At 41.9% G+C, this 23,298-nt stretch overlaps 1 protein-coding gene and 1 long non-coding RNA gene across 2 annotated transcripts in view; one reads left to right on the plus strand and one right to left on the minus strand.

Annotated features, from left to right (window-relative positions):
• LOC112543569 (uncharacterized) overlaps positions 1-15,644 on the minus strand; it is a 154,052-nt gene extending 138,408 nt beyond the window's left edge. Inside the window, exon 1 of the long non-coding RNA XR_012906915.1 lies at positions 15,337-15,644. This is a non-coding gene — a long non-coding RNA (uncharacterized LOC112543569). The remainder of the gene's footprint in view (positions 1-15,336) is intronic.
• A 172-nt stretch (positions 15,645-15,816) lies between these two features.
• IRS4 (insulin receptor substrate 4) overlaps positions 15,817-23,298 on the plus strand; it is a 35,080-nt gene continuing 27,598 nt past the window's right edge. The window contains exon 1 of the mRNA XM_006136217.3: positions 15,817-19,659. Within this exon, the coding sequence (XP_006136279.2) occupies positions 16,122-19,659 (3,538 nt within the window). The 5' untranslated portion in view covers positions 15,817-16,121. The remainder of the gene's footprint in view (positions 19,660-23,298) is intronic.

A 23,298-nucleotide genomic window follows, 5' to 3' on the forward strand; every position in this document is an offset into this window, starting at 1 on the left:
TGTACAAAACAGAGAAGTAATCATTCATTGTGAATGACTTTTAACAGTTAAAGCATAATAATCATGTATTTTAAAAAATATTTTCTTTATTTACCTGGGATAAGGTTTGGAATCATAAATAAATGAAAAACATATCACTTAATCATCAATCAAATAATAGAAAAGATCTTTAATATTCAAGCTGACAATGAATGTTAATGTTAGCTACCTTTGGGTCATTATGTTTTTAAACCATTAAAGATATTGTAGGGATGTGGTGGAAATAACATGCTAATAAGGAACAAACACACTTTAATTCACTATGAAATAAAAAGCTAACAATAATTTATGATATTGTCAAGAAATTAAAATCCCATGCTGGAGGAAGTTAAATACTGGAGCAATTTATTTTAAAAGTTGATTATTGTAAACATGTTTATGGCAAACGGAGAGATTCAAAACATCCTTTTTTTCACAGTACCACAATGCTTCTTTGTTCCACTGTTCCAGATCCCCCTAAACAGTGAACATTGCTAAGCTTTATAAATCATTCATGCTAAGCATAACAAATAATTGTCTTTGTAATCAAGAACTATAAATAAATCTCAGCTATTATTCAGAGAAAGACTATAATACATAAACAGTTCAATTCTTATTTGATAAAGCAACATCTCAGAACTATTTATAACAAAACTGACAGTGCCATGGGCACCACACAAATATCTAGTAAATCTTGTCAACATTTTAAAACTACTCCATTATAGGGATGTAAGTGAGTAGTTTACTAGTTGACTAACTGATAAGCCTAGGTTTACCAGTTAGTCGAGTTGACTACTAACATTTCCCCATCCCTTGCTGCCTCTGTATCAGAATCTTGGGCCAGGGTTACATCATAAGCAGCAAGGTGGGGGTGAAAATAAATATATAAATAACAAATAAAATAAAATAAAACAGCATTGCCCCTTTAAATGTGTGGAAAGTCAGAATAGGGATAGGAAGAGCACTAAGTCCCAGGGAAGACATTGCTTCCCCTTGCTCAGGTCTTTAAGCTTTTTGCCAGCAGCCATTTTGTTTTCTTGGTCAAGCCAGAAGGGGAGCTTCCCTGCGGAACCAGGTAAGCAGGAGGTCCGGGGGGGCGGGCAGCCTGGGCCTAGTTCCTGAGTGTGTCGTAGGATTGCCAGGTGTCAGGTATTTTCACCTTCTGGCAGGGAAAAAAAACAGAAAATACCGGACATTTTAGGTGTCTGGTATTTTCTGATTTTTTTACCGGACAGGAGGCGAAAATACCAGACTGTCCCAGTCAATACTGGATACCTGGCAACCATGCTCCCCTCCTCCCCCCACCCCTTGGTGCTGCTGCCTCTTATCAGAAGCAGCAGCTCGGGTGGGGGGAGGCTGATATGCATCCCACAGAGTAGCCTGTCTGGAGCAAGCCTGAGCCTGCCACAGACAGAAGCTGCTCTGGCCGGGCAGGCCCCTGGCTAAGTCCTGGCTCATGCCAGGTCCAGGACCTACTTCTACTGTGGCCCTGCAGTTTAAATGTAGTAAGAGCTGTGCTGCAGATCGGCAGTGGGGATAAGTCCTGCACCCAGTGAGAGCCAGGACTGAGATGGGCTGCCTTTCCTTATCAACTGAGTAGTCAATAAAAATTCTATCGGCTACTCAGTTACCCAGTTAACCGCATCTTAACATCCCTACTCCTTTAAGGGGTGATATTGAGTGCCTCCTACTTACCAAGTGCCCTCAAATGTTACTGAAATCAGTGGAACTTGGAAGGCCTCAGCACCTTGTAGAATGGAATCTTAGGGTGTGTATATGCTGCAATCAGACACTGGTGGCTGGGCTGTGTCAGCTGATTCAAGCTAATAAGGGGTTGTTTAATTGTGATGTCGACATGACCATCCCACCATGCAGGATTCTAGAGAGCAGGCCCTGGCTCAAGCTTCTACATTGTAATTTAACAATTCATTAGCCTGATCCCACAAGCCCAAGTCAGCTGGTATGGGCCAATCATAGATTTTTAACTGCAATGTAAGCACAGTTTTAGAGGCCTCATCCTGCTCCCTAAGACCATGTTGTAATTGACTAAAATGAGCAAAAATTGGATCCTGGTTCATTAAACTTATTTCTTGTCTGCACTGAGGATTTAGTTGTTATGCTGGTGTAAACACCCAGAGTAGATATGCTATACTAGCATGTACTTCTCTCTGTTCTTCACAGCTGGACCAGCTGTGAGTGGCAGGGGGGGGGGGAGGGGGAGGGGGAGAGGAAGAGGAAGAGGAAGAGGAGGAGGGAGTGTCCAACACTTCCCACACCATCCTCCCAACACTGCGGTGCAGATGACCCCACTGGGACTTGCACTGGGACTGAGCCAGGCTGTCTTCCCTTATCGACTAATCGAGAAGTCGATAAAAAAAATCTATCGACTACTCAATTAGTCAATTACCCGCATCTTAACATCCCTAGCTCTAGTATTCTATTATTCTAATAAAGAATTCCCCTGTGTTGGCTTCATTAATTTTTGAGTTAGATAATTTTCACCTGTAATGTTTAGAAATTCCAATAATGTTTTAGTACTGGCAGCATATGTCACTCAAATTGAAGTTCCCTATGATCACACAACTTTTCTTCCTCCATATTGTAGCTATGTACATAACAATGCAGTTATTCTGTTCCTGGTGTGATTTTGTGGTCTAGAGTTGAAACCAATTAATATCTATCTTGTGCTTTATTTGTTAAGACATAGATCCATAAGCATTCAAGATAATTTTCTTCCAAGTTTTCAGTGACTCAGAAACAGATAATGCCATTTTTGGCATACAGGAACACTTCGCCTCCTCTTTTGCCCACTCAGTTCTTTCTCAATAGGCTGTAACCATTGATTTTAAAATTCTGCAAATCATCCCACTAGATTTCAATAATACAAACTAGATTGAATTTATGTGCCTACATGTGTAATTCCAATTCCTCTTGTTACTTAGACTCCTAGCATTGCTTAACGGGCAATTCAGAATTTTGTCAATTCAGAATTTCATGACAAGCCCATATACACTTACTTCCTTAAGACAGAGGCTGCTAAGCCATCTCATGTTAAAAACATGCTTAGTCCCACAGAAGGGAACAATTCTCTGTCAAGGAGAAGATAGACTCTTAAACTGAAATAAGCATAAGAAGTTAGATATACTTTGCAGACTTCTGACTTTCTCGCTGCTTTGCTAAAGCTATCATATCCACTATCAGGCAAGGACATGACTTACCTGTAGGATTGATAGGCCTTCCTCACAGAAGAAGTGAAACTCATAGGTAGTGTATTTTATTTTAGCTTAGTACATTTCTCAAGGTAAATCTAATGAGCCAAAAGGTATGGCTAAACTGCCTGGCAAAATACAGAATAGACTGTAGTCTTTACAGAGTATACATTCACAAATCCAAGAGGTATTTTATAAATTATGGATTTAGCCTCATGACAAATAGCCCCAGTATTAGAAAGGAAATCAACAGGATGGTGCATTTGTTAACGTATGGAGAAGCCCATGCTATGCCTGTATCAAGCTGGGCTTGTTCACTTTTTCTGCTTGTGAGCAGTAGCATTTGTGAAATTGGACCCAAATTAGGAATGTACTGTGCATCATTTTTTGTTCAAAGTTATTTAACAAAAAATAACGGTTCCTTCTCTTCTTCTTCCACCCTGCTTTTTCTCCAGAGACAATATTAAATTTTAAAATACAAGTTTTATTGTTTAAATCCTGCCCAGTATAATGGCTTTGAGATCCAGGAAACTTTTCAATTTGACACAGATTAAACAAAAATAAACCTCTATTTTTCTCAAAATAAAACTTTGCAAATAATTTTAAGATCACCATTAATAATAACCTCAAATCTAATAACAAATATACACAAGTGGGGAAACCAAATAAACACAGAATAAATTTAGTATTAATTCCTTATCCACTGTGAAAATGTTTTGTAAATTGACCATATGCATTTGAAAAACAACACACTGTTTGTGGCTCTTTTCACTGAATGGTGGCACTATCACCAATTATACAAACAGTACAGAAAATAAGCATTTGAGTATTTTCAGTAGACAATTACGTGATAGGATTACATAGATGGTGAAAGCTGTAAGACAGAAAAAGTACACAATCAGGGCCTGGTTTTCAAAAGTCCTTACCATCCACAGCTTTCTCTGAATTAAATTTCACAATTTTAACATTCAGACATTTAATCTCTTTGTTTCGTACAATCTTAAATTCAAACCACTGTATTTACAAATGGTATGAAGGTCAAGGTTTCTATTAGTTCAATACTCACAAACTTTAAAAAAAGAGAGAAAGAAATAGTTGAATTAAAAGAGTTTTTTAGTTTTTATCTCGTAACTGGAAAAATACATATTCAAACTACTTTGATAGATTGCTGGTTCTGCTAATTTATTACAAGGAAGTCCTCAGCCTTGTCTCGATAGAACCTTAGCTTTTCAGGGGCATTAAGAGATTTCATCTCACAATTCTTTTTTGAGATAGTTAAGTATTATATTTCTATTTTACAATTAGGAAACTGAGGCACAGAGTAGATTAGGTCATTTGCTCAAGGATGTATAGCAAGGTTGTGATGAACGATGAATTAAACCACAGTCTCCTGAATTTTAGTCTAGTGCCTTAACCACAAGGCTATCCTTCCTTTCTACTTCTGTCTTCCAACTTTTGCTTAAATATTGCCACAATTTCCCATTTTCTGATTTCGTCAGGACACAATGGGTAGTTATCTCTAAAAGCAGAATAGTCTGTCTATGATGTATTTATACAGAGTTTTGATTTCCTTTTGGTTCTTTGTGCTGATTTAGTTTCCTGTAGGGTTCTCATACAACCCATATTGAAAATAGACCTGTACAGATGTTATCTAGGCCAGGCTACTTTGGAGCTGCAATGAGAGAATGAGACTCCAGGGTGAAGAGTTCTGGCCATGACTAAATCCTCCTCTGAATGGTTACATTGTTTTTTGTGATATTTATGAACATATTTAATAAAACGTTAAAAAATATCAAAAATAGCCATAAAATATTATTTTCATGAAACAAAATTAATTACTGCACCTGCAATATTGTTCATCCAAATTCTTATATGAGCAAAGTCTCAGATATGCATATATTATGACAGACTGACAATATCCTCTATTATCCTGAGCACATTGGATGGAACTAAGATAAGGTTTAATTTAATTCAGTAAAGTTGATCAAATTAGGGTTAATACTTTTGGGACATGTATTAAAAATTAATTTATTTGTGTGCTCTTGTGGCATTGTATGTACCTCCTCTAGCCAGGAGGGGATATATTAATGTACTTCCTATATTATCAACACTTTGAAGCCACTGACCTGGAGTGGGAGAGGCAGAGAGAGAGTTAACACTGGGGATGAACAAAGAAAGCAAGTGGAGAAAAGGTTTTTTTTGATAAACAGTTGGGTTTTAAACTGGTTCCTTCCTTATACAGCAAACAGACTGGACCCTTAGTCTTTGAATGTCCGAATCCTCAGGACAGATTTCAAGGACTGGATGCTTGTTCTGAGCTGAAGCTATAGTGCAGTGTTTCTTAAACTTTTTGAGACCACGGAACACCAAACAATAATATTTTTTTATGCGGAACACCTATGAACATTTTCTTTAAAAAATTGTTGTCAGACAAAAAAAGACAAAAACAAAGAAGAGGTCGTGACACACCCGTGAGCTGTTCACGGAACACCAGTGTTCCAGAGAATATAATTTAAGAAACACTGCTATAGTGAATCACTAAGCATAAGGAACCCCTTAAGTGGGGGCTTGAAGGGCTGATCATGTCAGAATTCATTACAAGATTAGTGTTAAATCTGAAAAATTGATTAGCATATGTGTAGATAAATTTATTATTTTAATATAATAAGAAGTGCTGTGTGGTATCTTATAGCTATTATACCTAACTATCTCTAAAGTGAAAACAAACACATATCCTTGGGCAACCTGTCTTTTATCAGGAGGACCTGACCATGGGAGGCCTATGGGCACAAAGTGAATTGCTCCGTATTAGGGCTGAAGATTACAGAGTAATCAGGAGTTTGGCAAGATCAAAACTGTAAAGTCAGAGTCTATTAGCAAACTGAAGAGGGTGAGGGTCAGGCAATGCCAGGGTCAGCAATGATCTTAAAGCAGAGACAGGAAACCACAATCAAGGTAGTTCAAGAGCCAGGTGTCTGGGATTAGATTAGTCACAGCAAAGAACAGCAAGTAAGCTCTACAGCTGAAGCACAGTGGAGCTCTAAACTGCTCTGAGCACTCAGGCTACGTATAGATTGGCATGATTTTCCGCAAATGCTTTTAATGGAAAAGTTTTTCCGTTAAAAGCATTTGCGGAAAAGAGCGTCTAGATCGGCACGGACGCTTTTCTGCAACAGCACTTTTTGCGGAAAAGTGTCCGTGCCAATCTAGACGCGGTTTTGCGCAAGAAAGCCCCGATTGCCATTTTTGTGATGGGGGCTTTTCTGCGCAAAACAATACGGCGTTGTCTACACTGGCCCTCTTGCGCAAATGATTTGTGCAAGAGGGCTTTTGCCCGAACGGGAGCAGCATAGTATTTCTGCAAGAACACTGACAATCTTACATGAGATCATCAGTGTTCTTGCGGAAATTCAAGCGCCAGTGTAGACAGCTGGCAAGTTTTTCCATAAAAGCACCTGCTTTTGCAGAAAAACTTGCCAGTCTAGACGCAGCCTCAGAGAAAAGTTTTCGTGGTTTACATGGGTAGTATCTGCCAGTCAGGGCATCACAGCAGGGTGTTGCTCATGCAGTTAGTGTGGGACTTCCTGTAGGTCTGAGCCTCTCAGTACTTCTGGTGACATCTTAAGTGGGGCCCTGGTGGTGATGAAGAAATAGCACCTCTCTTAATACTCCCCCCAAGACTTCAGTTCTACATCTGTAAGTTTTTCCATCTGTACTGAGAACAAACAGTAAAGGAAGGGAATTGTGCATCTTGGAAATACTTCTATCAGAAGCAAGAAGGACATATGTCTCTACACAGGAAAGACATGGGGAGCTTGAAGCCTAAGAGTGGGTACCTGCCCTTGCTGAAAAATAGAGGGGATCTACAAGTGCACATATAAACTGCAAATGATTGTTCAAACCAAGTAATTTGAACATGTATAGCCAAAGTTGTCTATGTGTAAAAACTTGCACATAAGGAAAATGAAACACTTGAACTGCAGGTGCATTTTAAAGCCCAGATTTTGGCACTATGTTAACCTCTGCAATAGTCACAGCTGGATGATTTGGAGAGCATTTGTTTTTTAGTAACATTTCATAGGACTTGATTTGGACCACAGAGTGGTCCAGTGATTAAAAAGATTTGATTTTTTTGTTTTTCAGTAGTTTTCACTCCCAGGCAAACACCTGAGTATAGGGAGGCTAACTGTTAGAGATGGAAAAGAAGGAAACTCAAATGATTATCAGCTCTTATAGTATTGCATACAGTTGCATTTACTCTGTTATTTATCACTATCTTAAACAACATCTTAGCTGCTCAAATTCTCTGTTTTGAGGGCATGTATTACCAGCTGATACTACTTCTCTTTGTGGAATTTCACTTTGGATATCATGGGGGCCCCTTAATTTGTCTCTTGCTGGTCCTGCAGCAGATGATGTAAATAGCTCAGCATTTTGGATCAATGTGACATTTCTGTCAAACAGTGAAATCTTAATTATGCTACTTTGTAGAAGTGATGACAAGCTATAGTAAATGACACTAAAAATCATAGTTCCAAATTGTGGACATTTTATAATAAACACGTATGCAGGTGCACAATGGGGTGTGCGAAAAGTGTACAGAAACTGTAATGACTGCAACACTAAGGCTACCTAGCTGCAGCATCTATGCATAAGGGACAGCAGGAACTGCTTCCATAATGCACTGTAAAGAGAACTGCCTGGCTTCCATACTGCACTAACTGGAGAGCTGCCTGGCTGCACTGCACGAAACAAGTTGTGCAATTGTTTTAGGATACTGAAGCCTCAGCAGTCCCATTGCATATCGGGCATAATTCTTTTCTGAGCTCTTCATGAGATAGTGCAGCTTTTTACCATCTCCAACTTAGGTCAATTTGGTCTTACAGAAATAGAAATTAAGAGTTGGAGAGTGAGTTCTGACTAGTAAACCTTTATGGCTGAAGTAGAACAAAGTTGCATTCCAGACTAATAGTCAGAGGTAATAGGATGGAAAGGTAAAAAAAAACCACTGACATATAAACCATTTGTGAAAGTTGCCATAGTAATATTTCACTGATAGCTAGTACTGAAATTAACATCCCATCCTAGTATATCTAGAAATAAGGGCTTAAATTCAGCTGGAGCTGTCCACAGTGGAAATACAGCCGCTCCGAGTTGCGAACGGTCGAGTTATGACCGTTTGCACTTACGACCAAAGCTCCCATGGAGCGGTCGTAAAGGCGGTCCCCGAGTTACGAACGCGACCCGCACTTACGAACAGTGCGGTTGTGTGTAATTCAATGGGGTCCGAGTTACGAACAGATCGAGCTATGGCCAAGTGCTTGGTCTATAACTCATTTGTAACTTGGAGAGAGGCTGTATGCTAATTCCTGAAAATAATCAGCGTTTTTCTTGCGCAAGAAGGGGCAGTGTAGACAACTCCTGGCGCAAGAGCCTCTTTCGCAAAAATGGCAACTCATCGGATATGCAAATGAGGCTCAGTGATATTCCAGGCTTAGCCTCATTTGCATATTTCTGGCACAAGAACCTGCCAGTGTAGACATAGACCCGCTGTATGCAACAAATTGCTCTCTTAAGCATAGTTGATTTAAGAAAAGATTTAGAATGATTGAATTATGCATAGATTATGGATATGTGATTTTTCTGAATCCATACCAGAAACTGTGAATAAAGCAATGCTAAGAAATTATAGAGAGAAAAAAATTAAGTAGAAAACATTGATGGTGCAATGCTCTTAGCTACGCAGTGACACAGCTTAGTCATGGTTGCTATCAAACAAGGCCAGAGATCTATGACCAAAAAAAATATAAACAATAAAAAATCCTTTATTTTAAATTGTTTCTTTACTTTCTCTCACATAAATCAACAACCAGCTATGAGGAACCTGGAAAAAAAGATAGCTTCTCAATCTACTGCTTCAAACTTGATAACATATATATTTATTTTAAATCATTTTAATTTTTTCATATTCAAATAACATTTACAGTGTGAAAAGAAATCCAAACATGTTAAAATTTGAAAATACACAGATCAGACACCCAAATGACACTGTAAGAGAAAAATGAAAACATGGAATGAGTATTTACAAATCAGTTTAATGTAATTATGTACTAATCATAACTGTATGGTTAATGCATGATATGTTTTGTGTGTTTTAGCTGTGAATTTCCATATCTGATCACATTTGAATTTCTTAAGATAATCATAAAAACATAAGAATGGTCACACTGGATCAGATCAATTGTTCATTTATCCCAGTATCGTGTCTTTCAGCAATGGCCAGTGCTAAATGTTTCACAGGGAACAGAACATGGCAATTACTATGTGAGCCATTCTTTATCATTCAGTTCCAGCTTCTGCTGGTTAGAGATTTAGGGACACTCAAAGCATGAGGTTGTATCTCTGACCATCTTGCTTAATACCTTATAGCCTAATAGCCCTAGTCATGAACCAGGATCTAGCTGTGCTTGGCAGTGTACAAACATAGAGAGAAAAAAAAAGATTGTCCCTGCCTGTGTTCACTCTAATTTTTTCCACTCCTGAGCAGAATGAATTTTCTTATGTGTACCAATGTCAAGGTAATGTGCAACACATCATCTTCAAATTGGTTCACATAAAATTCATGTAGCAGGAGTGGTGCCAAGAAGCTCTGAGTGTGGGAGGGAGCTCGGGACTGGGGCAGAGGATTGGGGTTTAGGAGTTTGAGGACTCTGGTTAGGGGTGCAGGCTTTAGGATGGAGCTGGAGTTGAGGGGCCCAGGGCTGAGACAGAGGTTTGGGGTACAAGGGCTCTGTCTAGAGGAGCAGGCTCTGCAGTGGGGTTGGGGTGAGGGGTTTTGGGTGCAGGAGGTGGGGGCTCCAGGTTTGCAGAGGGGCCCTGGGGTAGGGGTTGGTGTGCGGGGGTATAGGGTTCAGGGCAAGGTACTGGCTGTGGCTTGGGAATTGGGGTACAGGCTCTGGGCTGGGGGTGTGGGCTTTGAGTTCGGATAGAGATGAAGACTTTGGGGTGCAGGAGGGTGCTCAGGGCTGGTGAAGTCAAAATGGGACCAGTGGGGATGGGCTCCACTCCGCTGGCCACAGCAGTACAGTACTGGGGCTGGCCAGAAAGGGCTTCCTTCTGCTGGCTGTGGCAGATGCAGGGCTTGGGAGAAGTATCTCTCCCCACTGCAGCCTTGAACAGGGCTTAATGGCAAGCTGCGTAGCTTAAGGGGAACTTAGGTCCCTGCCACAGTGGGCTTTCAATCTAAGGGTGAGATAAGATATTTGAATACAATATCTTTCTCAGAATTGATATTAATACAGATACATGGGAAAGTACAAAGAAATAATGAGATAATATTGGTCAGCAAAATAGGCATTGGTCTCAGCATACCAGCAGCCTAACAATTGTCAAGTTTTTTTATAGATATCACAGAAGAGGAAAGTTTTAAGGATGGTTTCCACGCAGGATAAGGAGGCAGTTTTGAAGATGTTTATTGGAAGCTCCTACCAAGCATGGGAAAAAGCATGAAGATGCCTGTTTGAAAATTTAACAAGTAGGGCCAATCACAGGCAGGAGTTGACATTTTGATAATGAATGATGGATGATTGGTATGGTGGGGATAGGCAATGAATGCCTTTGAAATTGAAGATAAGTAGCGTATGTGTCTACGTCTACACTGGCGCGTTCTCACACAAAAACTCTTTTGCGGAAGAGTTCTTCTGCAAAAACTCTTCCAGAAGAGAGCATCTACACTGGTATGTGCTTTTGTGCAAGATATGTGTTTTTGCGCAAGAACATCCATACCAGTGTAGATGCTCTCTTGTGCAAGAAAGCTCTGATGGCCATTTTAACCATAGAGTTTTCTTGCGCAAGAAATTCATGTTGCCGGTCTACACTGGCCTCTTGTACAAGAACAGTTGTGCAAAAGGGCTTATTCCTGAGCGGGAGCATCAGAGTTCTGGAGCAAGAAGCACTGATTTCATACATTAGAACGTCAGTTTACTTGCACAAGAACACGTGGCAAGTATAGACAGGCAGCAAGTTTCTGCGCAAGAGTGGCCGCTTTTGTGCAAGATCGTGCCAGTGTAGACACAGCCTGTATGTTTGATGTACCAGAGAAGGAGAAGACAGCACAAGGATGCAAAAAGAGGAGTGACATAGTCAAAGTTGCAGGTTAGGAAAATGATTTTTACAGCAGCATTCTGAAGGGATGTTTTTACTCTTCTATTACTGATATTTATTCAACCTTAATTCTAAATATACTTGAATATAGTATCTTTCTGAGAATTGATAGTAAAGATGAGAATGACAGCTGGCTGTATTCCAGAACTCTATGGAATGCTTGAGACTAGCAGGAAACACTTTTGCCTCCATTACACTGTTAGGTAAATACCACTTTACTGAATCATAATAGTAAGGAGGAACTGAAATTATCTTTATTCTTGGCTGTTACACTTTATGGACATGATTGTGCAACTCTTGAATGGAGTAAAGCTGGCTCAGCCTGCTCCTACATTGACTGACTGCCCCCCACTGACCCAATAAAGGGATGTATTGAAAGAGGAAGGGGACATGAGGAAGGCAGGTAAGGGGTAGGAAAGAGATCCACTGTTCTCAACTGGTGTAGTGTGTAACTTTTGTAACCAGCTCCCTGACAATCTCTGGCCCTGTATTTTAACTCAGAGACATATTATCTAGCCAAGAAGAAAGAAGAGGGAATTGGAATGTATGTGACACAAATGTCAATTCATGATTCGTTTGTAAATAAATGCCAAGATCAGGGACCTAATGCTGCCTTTTCAGAACTTGTCTTCTTGCATTTGTCCAGTATATGCTTTTAACTTATTCTACTGTCATGTTTTGTCAGTACTTTATGGAGCTCAGTCAAAGCTTCATTATGGCATTGCCATGCCATGACAATATGTAGCTAAATAGCTTGAAGACATCACATTACAACAAAATATAATAATATCACAATATATGTAACTAATAAGGTCAAAATGTCATTGTGCTATGGAAGTGGCACTCACTTCCATATTGCGCAGAGGGGATGTAAAATCCCATTCAATTGGTTAACTGGTTAAATATAATGTGTAACCAGTTAATCGATTAAAGGGGGGCTAGAGTGGGAGCTGCTCCGGCTCAGGCCCCCGGGCAATCCAGTTAACTGGAACCAGTAATCCTCTCCCATTAAGTGATTATAACCAATTAACCACATCCCTATTACACAAGAGGGCCACATAAATCTGAGCACAACCTTGTGAGACCCAAACAGATTTTATTTTGTATGTACACTATTTAGATAAGTGGTTGTATACAGTATTACCTATTTAAAAATAGAGAAAGAAATCAGTTAATAAAATGTCAGAATTATAGAAAACAGTAAAGAACATAACTAAAATGATATAAAACTGACAAAACATTAATGAGTTACATTGTTCAGAAGCTTCAGGGGGTAGCCGAGTTTGCTATTTTTTCCCGTACAGGCTAATAGTCTGGTAGCACTTTATAGACTAACAAAACCAGTAGATGAGCTTTTGTGGCACAGCCCACTCCTTCAGATAACTGGAGTTTTGAGTTTAGGATGTGCAGATCCAAAATAAATAGGAGAGAAGGGTTTTATGTATTTTTTATTTATTTTGGATCTGCACATCCTAAACTCAAAACTCCGGTCATCTGAAGGAGTGGGCTGTGCCCATGAAAGCTCATGATACCATCTACAGGTTTTTTTAGTCTATAAAGTGCTACCAGACTATTTGTTGAGTTATATTGTGTTAAAGTAGGCAGTGGGCCTTACAAAATAGTCTGGTGGGCCATATACAACCCATCTAGGTTGCTCATGGGACAGGCACCTATATGCTATGGCAAATTGGTACCGTGTTGGCATTAAAAAAGTGAGACCTGCATGAAAGTGATAGAGTACTGTATACAAATGAAGATCTGTGTATCTTAACGATGATGTGCTGTAATAAAATGGCATTTTGCTATGTTAGAACACAATACATCTGTACACTTCAGCACAGCATCTAAATGTCATATTGTGTCAAAACAGTGACAACTGTCTAAAAATGATTGCATTTGATTAATCCAGTGCTATGTAGGATCAAAATTGTGGCACACTATCAAAAGTATATCAGGCTATGTCAATACAGTGATACACTATGTCAGAACAGGTGACCCACATTAATACAGCATCAAAAGACAACTACATCATGTTAAAACAGGACTGCCCAGTATCATAAGAGTACTTCACCATGCCAATATGCCCTTGAAACTCCCTTACCAGAGGTGTGATGCCGTTATTAAGGAGAAGTTCCTGTGCTAAAGAAGGATTTTGCTGAGATTCATTGTGGCACTTCTACCCTTGGCTTAAGATCTGGCTTACTTCAAAGTACTGGTGGCCTCTGAGAAATATTTATTTGATCTTGTGGGGATCTATTTCACCTTGCATTTGAAAAAGCTGGTTCAGTTTTCTGTAGGTGGGGGATTAGTTGGTGTCTATATATGTGGGTTAGGTTAGTGTGGTATAGACTCCTTGAGGTCTGAATTTGCTGTGTAATACATTGAGTGGGGCTGGGGCAATGGTCATTGTTTATATGACACATGTTCCTGTGGGATTGCGTAAACTGTGTGGATTTTGAGGGTGGATCAGAAGGAACAGTCACTCCGTGTATGTGGACTACATGCTCAGGGGAAAGTGTGCACTGTGTATATAGAAGAGGTGGACCTAGGAAAATGGTCATTGTATGTGTATGGGGGATGAGGGGAAGTTTCTATGGGATTGTGGGCATTGTGCATTTATGGGTGATAGTGGGGCCTATAATGCAGGTGGACCTGTAGGAGTGAGTGTACTGTGTGTGAGTATGGACGTGGTTGGGTCTGTGGGATGGTATGCACCATGTATACGTGTGGGTTGAGTCTCTTGGATGCACTGTGTGAGCGGGCAGCGAGCCTGTAGTTGGAGTGCACTATTTTGGGGAGAGCAGGGGGCACAAGCCTGAGTGGGGTGTACTGTGTGCTTGGGGGGACACACTGGGGGATGAGCTATGTGCATTGGAATGGCAGATGGGAGGGTCCCTGTGTGCCTGTGCATATGTGCATATAAGCCTGTGAGTGGAGAGTGTTGCATGCATGGCGGGGGTGGGGGAGCCTGTGTCTAGAATGCACTGTATGCCTGGGGGTCTCAATCCTGTGGGTGAGGTGCACTGTGTGGCAGTGAACCTGTGGATGGGGGTGCTTTGCACATTGGGGCAAGTGCGTACATGAGCCTGTGGGAGCCTGTGCTGTATGCAGGAGGATGAGCCTGAGTGATGTGTGTTGTAAACCTGTTGGGGGGGTACCCTGCATGTGTGATTAGTGACCATTTAGGTGGGGTATGCTTTATACATGGGGTGAGTGCTGTGTGCACGGGAAGGGGGAGCACATGTGTGGGGTGTGCTGTGTGGGGGGATGAGCCTGTGATTGGGGTACCCTGTGTATGTGGGGGTGCCTGGGAATGGGTTGTGTGCATGGGAGGGGCAAGCCTGTGGGTAAGGTGTACTGTGTGCGTGTGAGTTGAGCGTATGGTACAGAGGGATGCGCTGTGAGTATGCGGGGAGCCTGTGGGTGAGTATTCTGTGTGCACGGGACGGGGGAGGAAGGAGCCTGTCAGGGGCGTGCTGTGGGCGTGCGGTGACCTGTGGGTGGCTGTGCTTTGTGCATGGGAGGGGCGTGCGCCGCGTACGTGTACGTACGGCAATGATATACTGTGCAAGTCTCAGTGTGGAGGTGGGTCGGGGGCGGACACTGAGGGTGGGGGCGAGGAAAGACCCTCCTCGTCTATCCTTCTCCGATGCGCTCTCCGCCCCTTGACGCTACGGCCGTGTGTTTCTGCGCCCACGGCAGGGGCTCCCACCTCCGAGCGCTTGAAGCAGCAGAGACGGTTGCCTCTGCACCCGGCCCCAACGGTCGCTCGCGCGCCGACGAGTTGTTTACTTTCTCAGCAGCTTCAGTCACTCCAACCCCCGCCCAAGGTCCCGCCCCACTTTCTGTGGTTGGCTCCTCCGGCGGCCAATCACTGCTGCTTCTACAAACGGGCCGAGGGGGCGGGAAGGTCTCCTTTCAAAAAAAAAAAGTTGAAATAAGGTACCTCAGTCGGAGGTGCTGATTGGACGGGTCAGTAAGAGGCTCAGGCGCTGACTGGCAAATCCAGCTGCTAATTACGCTACATCCCCCGCCTTCCGTTGTACTCGCTCCTTCACATACATGCCAAATCCCGCCTCCGCCTCCCGTATCTTTGTGTGTGAAACGCTGATTGGACAATACGCCCATCCATCTGCCAGTCGCCATAAGCACCGCCTAATTTTCACCCTCTCTTCTCTGTCAGAAGACTCCTACCTTCCCGACGGACAGAAGCTGTTGCCGATTTTGATTGGTTCAAAGCGCTGCCGATCCACCCGAGCCTCTCCTCTCTCTGATTGCGCACAGACCAAAAATACCCTTCTCGAGTCCTGATTGGGCCACGTAGAAGCTGTTCGTCTCTGATTGGCCTATTCCCCTTTCACTCCAGGGGAGGCCGTTTGGTTCCCCATTCTCACCCTCAGTTCTACACACAGAAACGCGGACGACCCCGCCCACGGCTGGTTGAAGCCGCGCCCCGTTCCCTGTAGTCGCCCTCCTCCCCTCCCTTGCAGCGTCACGTGATGTTTTCGCCGTGGTGCCGCTGAGGCAGCTTGTGTGAGTGAGAGTAGCCGAGCCCGGCGCGTTGTGACCGGCCGGGAGCGGACGAGCGAGGGGGGCCGAGCGTTGCAGCCACTGGCGAGCTCGTGAGCGGAGCTTTCCGGCGCCTCATGTCCAGCCGGCCTTGGAGGGCGCTTCCCCTGTGAGGGCGGATTCCCCCCACCCCAGCTCTCTGGACCTTGCCTGGCCCCTAAGATGGCGAGTGGGATGAATGGGCCGGGCGGAGGAGGTGGAAGTACCGCGGCCGGGGGCGCCGAGTTGGAGCTGGGCACTCGGAGCGCTGGAGGGGAGCTCGTTCTCTGCCAGGAGGCCGGGGTGCCTAGGACTGCTACTACGGCTGAGGAGCAGCAGGAGCTGGGCGAGAGCGGCCCCTACCCGGCCCCTCAGCCGCACCACCTGCTGCTGCTTCTGAAAAGATCGCCCAGCGCCTCCCTGTGTCTGGTGCAGGAGGAGGAGGTGCCCGCTGCTACGGCCCCGACAGGACGAGGGGCCCCTACCGGGCGAGGTAGCCAGCCAGCCCCCACAGCACGAGGGGCGCCTCTGCCAGCAGCTTCTTCTGTGGCTCCTGTTGGGGATGACGTGAGGAAATGTGGCTACCTGAAGAAGCAAAAGCATGGCCACAAGCGCTACTTCGTGCTGCGAGCTGAGAGCCACCTTGCCCCAGCGAGGCTTGAATATTATGATAGTGAGAAGAAATTCAAGAGCAGCCTGAGGGCAGCTGCAGCTGCTAGTGGGTCTGCTGTCCTTTGCTGCCCCCCTCCCAAGCGAGTGATCCCCTTGTACCAGTGCTTCACAGTCAGCCGGAGGGCAGATGCCAAGCATAAGTTCATCATTGCCCTTTATACCAAGGATGAGTACTTTGCCATGTTGGCTGAGAATGAGGTGGAGCAGGAGGCTTGGTATCAGGCAATCAGTGAGCTCATGAACCAGAGCAAGAAGGGGTTCTTGGAACAGGAGGATCAGACAGATCAACAGATGGATGAGGATGATGAGCATTATGGAACTGCACTTAGGCCAGGCACTGTATACAAGGAGGTGTGGCAGGTTAATGTGAAGCCCAAGGGACTGGGACAGACCAAGAACCTCACTGGAGTGTACAGGTTGTGCCTATCTAGCAAAGCCATCTACCTGGTCAAACTGAATTCAGAGGTACCTGCTGTCCACTTGCAACTAATGAACATCCGCCGCTGTGGGCACTCAGAGAACTTCTTTTTTATTGAGGTGGGCAGATCTGCTTCCATTGGACCTGGTGAACTGTGGATGCAAGTGGATGATTCAGTAGTTGCCCAGAACATGCATGAGACCTTTCTAGAGACCATGAAAGCTCTCAAGGCCTTTACAGAATTCAGACCCCGCAGCAAGAGCCAGTCGTCTGGTGGTGGCAGTGGTACTAATCCTATCTCCTTCATCACTACTAGGAGGCATCTGGGCAACCTTCCTCCTAGCCAGACTGGCTTGCAGAGAAGATCCAGGACTGAGTGTGTTACTGGAGGGACTCCGCCCACTGCCAAGAGTAGCAATTCATATCGCTTCAGAACATCTAGTGAAGGGGAAGGTACAATGACCAGACCTTTCAGATCAGTGACTGGGAGTCTAATCCATCTGAACACTGCAAGGATGAATTTGGGGCGGCAAGAAGGGAGTGGAAGGTATGTCAGAGCAGCTTTCACCTCTTCTTATCATACCAGGTCTGCTTCTCTCCCAGTGTCTCATTTCCCCTCTACTACCAGCCCCATTAGTGTTTCTTCCAGTAGTGGCCATGGATCTGCCTCAGACACATTAACCAGGCCTTCCAGTTCATCTGTCTGTGGGTCCCCAAGTGATGGGGGCTTTATCTCATCTGATGAATATGGTTCTAGCCCTGGGGATTTCAGGTACTTTCGTGTCAGAAGCAATACTCCAGATTCCTTGGGAAACACACCACCTATCAGAGAAGAGAATTGTTTAAGTGAATACATGTCCATGAATAAACAGCCAACAGATGATAGCTCAAGGGATGATTATATGGAAGCTGAAAAGTGCTTCAGAAAGAGAACTTATTCTCTGACTAAACCAACTTCTGTAACAGTGCAACAGAAAACAACACAAACCACGGCTTCTTTAGATGAAGATTCTACGGGACGACACAGACAGTTACTTTGTTCTGACTCACCAAAATTAAAAGAGAACCATGAAACTGACTATAGTGATACTACCCTTAATTCTGTATGTAGCCAAAGCAGAGGTAAAGCCAGGGATGATGGATACATGCCAATGATGCCAGGAGTTGCATCGTCACTCACAAGCAACAGTGATTATTTGCCAATGACTCCTAAAAGTGTGTCTGTCCCCAAACAGATTAGTAATTCTTGGTCGTCATCTCAGGTGGACTCCAGAGGATATATGATGATGTTTCCTCGTGCTAGTTCTTCACCTGTACGTAGTCCATTAGCTGGATTTATTTCGAAAGGGGGTAATGAAAAGATGACAAATGAATATATGGATATGTCCCCTGGTAATTCAGCAGTTCCAAAACAGCCCAGTGATTCAAACTGTATTCATAGCAACTCTGTTTCCAAAGGTTTCAGTTCATATTTCTCTCTGCCGCGAAGCTTTAAGACGTTATCCGGTCAAAACGGAGATCATAACGAATATGTTCCAATGTCCTCACCTGGAAAACTGTTATATGGTGAACATGAAAATGTCAAATGTGTGAACAGTGAGCCATTAGCTAATGGCATTTCTAAGTCATCAGTTGTGAAAGTGTCAGAAGAAGGACTTGCACAGAACAGGGCTGCCAGGCCTACAAGACTTCCCTTAGGTACAAGAGGAAGTAATACTATACCGAGAATGTATGATCGAACAGTTCCACCTGAGCCAGCTAGCCCTGGTGAATACATAAATGTTGATTTCAGTGAAAAAGTAAGTAATACCCCGTATTCTTTATCTGCAGAAGGATCTCCATCATCTCTAGGATCCAGTAGTGACCACAGACAGTCACCACTTTCTGATTATATGAGTGTTGACCTTGATGTGCAGTCACCAAAAGTAGCAAAGGAACTATCAAATTCTTTAACAGATATTTCAGTTTATGCAAGTTCAAGTATTCCTAGAGACCAGCCAAATGACTATGCTAGACTTTCATTTGATACTGCTTGTGTTAACAGTACAAACAGTAGGACTGATGATTACACAGAAATGACTTTCAACATGGCAACGACACCACCTAGGCCTTTTACTGCAGAATCCAGTAATGGTATGAAGATTGATAGTCCTTCTTCCATTGTAAATAGACTATGCATTGTTGACAGATATTCTGGTAGCAGTAGCTTCTCTGTTCCTAGCTCTGATCCTCCCTTGGGACCTAAGGTGATTCGAGCTGACCCACAAGGAAGGAGGAGGCATAGTTCTGAAACGTTCTCTTCTACTGGGGCTGTGACTACTTCCTCTTCTTTTTTTACTGATAGTAGCAAAAGACACAGCTCTGCCTCATTTGACAATGTTTGGTTAAAACCTGATGAAAACATTTCTGATGGTCACGAAAGCAAGATGTCCAGGGATACTTCAACTGGATTTCAGAATGGCTTAAACTACATAGCTTTGAATTTACATGATGATTCTGTGAACTGTGAGGCAAGCACTACTACATCAACTTGCCATCTCCAAAATGGTACTTCGAATTTGGACAGTGGAGCTTATGTAAGCATAGATTTCACCAGATCTGATGGCTTGAAGTGTAACTCTGCAAGAAAAGGTTTGTAACTTTAAAAATGTTTTCATATGAGACTTTCTAGTAAAGGAATTTGTCGTCATTGATACAAACATAGTATTTGCTTAATGTATATTTCAAAATGGGGAATTATTACTGTATATTTCTGTATGTCTTTACATTTGTTTCTAGTACCATCACAGTGTTCTAGACATTGAAGAAATGCATAAGTTAGTCTCTGGCCTGAAAAGGTTATCTGTATCCATCCTACTTGCATATTTTTCTTAGCAGGTTAAGTATTGTCCAGCTGTGCTCAAGCTGGACTATATACATTTTTTTAAACCTGATAAAACTTTAATCATCCTTTTAATGTGTGGCTTTTTGATCTAGAGTGTAGATTGTTCCACCCTTGATTTTTGTTTTGTTTTGTGTTTTGTTTTGTTTTTGTTTTGTTGTAACATGGTAATATAATGGAAAAGATCAAGAACCAACCCCCTACCAGTTAACTGAAACTAGTAAGCCTCACCTGTTAAGGATGAGGATAACTGGTTAATCATTCACATTCTTGATGTGGTTATGTAGGTACCTACGCTTTTCAAATACAGTCAAATGTCTATCCTCTGAACCCTGGTTAACCAGAACTCTAGGTTGCCTGGTAGTTTGGCTTCCTTGAAATTCTGTTTTTGATCCTTCTGAGAATCCATCCTCAGAGGGTTTGAGAGAGAAGTTTACGGAAAGCAGGATGTCAAGAAGCTAAATTCCTGCAAAGTTTGGTAATTCTGTTTGTTTCTTGATATGTCTACCCTCCAATTCCATCCCTTAGATATGAGCTTCCAGCAGGATATGCAGATATGGTAGGCCCACAAATCCCCAGCCTCCTGTATCTCTTCTTGAGGGTAGGTTGAGCCATTTCTTCTGTGGGAAGCCAGATGATTGTATGTAAAAGGAGTAATCAGCCCATTTTGAGGCATCCAAAAATTGTAAAGTTCAAAGTGGGGTGCACAGGTTTCCCTCATTATTTGAATCTTATCCAATTTAAGGTAATCAGTGTTTCAGTTGTATTTATCTCTAATGTACATGTTAATAACCAGCCAGCCCTGGAAGAAATGACTACTCACTACTCTTAAACAGATGAGGGATAGTATTTCTTTTCTTAAGTTCTGGAGGCAGTAGAAATGGTTGTTCCTCAGCTGGATCAGTTGTGATTCCATCCACATCCTCAACCTCTTAAAACTTCTGTCAGTATTTATGTCCCATCATACACTGTATTTCTTGAAATCCTAGAAATTCGGAGCTTTATCTTGAAGCATAATCCATATTTTGAGATGCATATACTATTCTCCTTCCCAGCCCCTGAATCTGATGATAGTCCATTATGATTATTTTGTTATGTACAGGGAATGAAACAGTGGATGGCAAACAGCAATAACTTCACCTCTTCTTTTGCGAATATGGTATTTGGAGTCTGTTAAATTATGACTGTAAGATGAAATATTTAGCCATTGTTGAAATAATGGTATTTTGTTCACTCTTCTAAGCCTTGAAGGAGAGAGGGAAGAAATGGGGAAAATGTTATGAATAGCTACCCTATACTTGTTCCTGCTTGGGAGTGCAAAACTGCCTTTTTTCGTATCTCTAATTACAGTAAAAAAAAGATATACATTGAATACTTTATTTTCTGTCTTCACTTTAAGGCTTATACATGTGTATAATTTAGTTGGCTATTGTATATCAATTTACAAATTTAGAGCTTTTAATCCTGGAAGCTATAAACCTGACTCCGCTGGCATACCATTTGAAGTCTAGCAGCCACTGATTTGAGGCTTCTCAGAAATGTGTGGTTTGCTTTGTTTGCTTTGTTTTCTTGGTTGGGATCAAATTTAGAAGACTCTGAAATTTGCCAGTCCAAAAAAATACTTTTTTCCCCTCTGAAGTGTTTGAAGGCCTCTAACTTCAAAAGATCTGCCCACTTTTAAATCAAAGGCATTTTGGTTGATACAGCCAATTTGATGAAAAAACCTGCTCATCTTAGCGTCTTTACAGGGCTTTAATTATATTCAGTAAAGTATAATTTCCACATGAGGGAGGTGGGGGCAGAAATCAGAGGAGCCAATTCAGGCTGTTTCTAATCTTGCATATAAAAAAACTAAAGGGATTCTAAAAAGTTGCAGTTCTGTCTGAAACATTTTATGTATTAGTGTTACAGAGAATACTTAAAACTACAGTGATAGGGAAAAAAATTCCAATAATCCCTTTTACCCTCACTTTGCTTATTTTATCCATTTGACAGCACTTTGCATACAGTTGATTTGAGTGTTTCCCTTGCACATTCAGTTGGGTTGTTATGTAAGTCTTCCATATAGTGGAAAAAGTTTTTGAAACAGAAAAGAGATTGTGTTAATAAAATTTTTCAGGTAGCTCAGGTGAGGGTAAATGTATGATTTTGCTAGATTTCAAGTTGATGGTCACCCATAATTATTAAAAATATATACCCCTTCACAATAAAGCTAACAAACAGTTTTATGGTGCAAAAGGGAGAGAGGTGGGTGGTGTATGTTCTCTTATGCTTGGCCTTTAGGCGGACTCAGCGGTAAACAAACTAATGTATAACACATTCTACTTATTTTAAGTTCAAATGAATTTTCTACATCACTTATAAATTGTTGATCCAAGTTAGACCATGGCTGTAAACATTCATCTAGCAGATTGGACTTTATATCCTGGGTCATAACAAAACATGGTTTACAAAAATAGTTTCATTTTTCATAGATCATTAGTAAAGCTACTACTCACTAAACAGAAGTTTGCCATGTTCTGTTATGGTAAGGCTTTTATTTTACTATTTAGTAAGAAAGCATAGTGTTAATCTTCCCAAAGTGATGGATTTTGTGACTGGACTAAACAAAAAAAATTCTCAACTTTTTATTTTGGATAAGGAAGGTTCCTGCCTCCTGTATCTGTCAGGAGTGTTGTATGTCTTTGTAATAAACTAATGTGTTTACATTTGGAAACTTTTGACTGAGCTTTACATTCTCTCTTCTTCCCTCCTTACTCACCTTTAAATCACACTCCTCACTCAATTTGTTTGCCTAAAAAAAAAAATCCACTTTTAAGGTGACTCCTGTATAGAATTAAATACTTGTCTTTAAAATAATCTGGTATGTTTAATAATTATGTATATTTACCCTTAAATTGTACCCAGATAACATCCTTTATTTGTTAAATCTTCATCCTGTTTCTCCTCACTCCTCCTTTTAGTTAAATTCTCCTCCTTACACACGATATTTGACTTTGGATGAAATATAAGGAGAAAATCACCTAACTTTTGATGAACTCCCCTCTGCCTCCTTTTTTTCCCCTTTGTAAGGATGTTGCATTTTTGTGAATTAAGTAATGTAAAGATACAATCTAGTTGAGGTATAGTTTTAACTGCAGCCTTTATAGGAAAGGGAGTATGTTTACTTGTGCGCTACTTACTGATCCCAAGGTTTGCTTCCTAAATTTCATCCAGTTCAGTGATGTGAAACAACCCTTCCTATATCCCCATTCATGAAATGGAAAGAGGAGGGGCAGGATGTTAACCCTAAATGGATGGGAAAAAGAAGATTGTTTTGCTTTGAGGCTTATAGGGCTAGGCAGAACTGAATTTCAGATCTAATGTCAGAATATATAGTACTAAATATA

The sequence above is a fragment of the Pelodiscus sinensis genome, chromosome 13 (assembly GCF_049634645.1).
Source record: "Pelodiscus sinensis isolate JC-2024 chromosome 13, ASM4963464v1, whole genome shotgun sequence".
Lineage (NCBI taxonomy): Eukaryota > Metazoa > Chordata > Testudines > Trionychidae > Pelodiscus > Pelodiscus sinensis.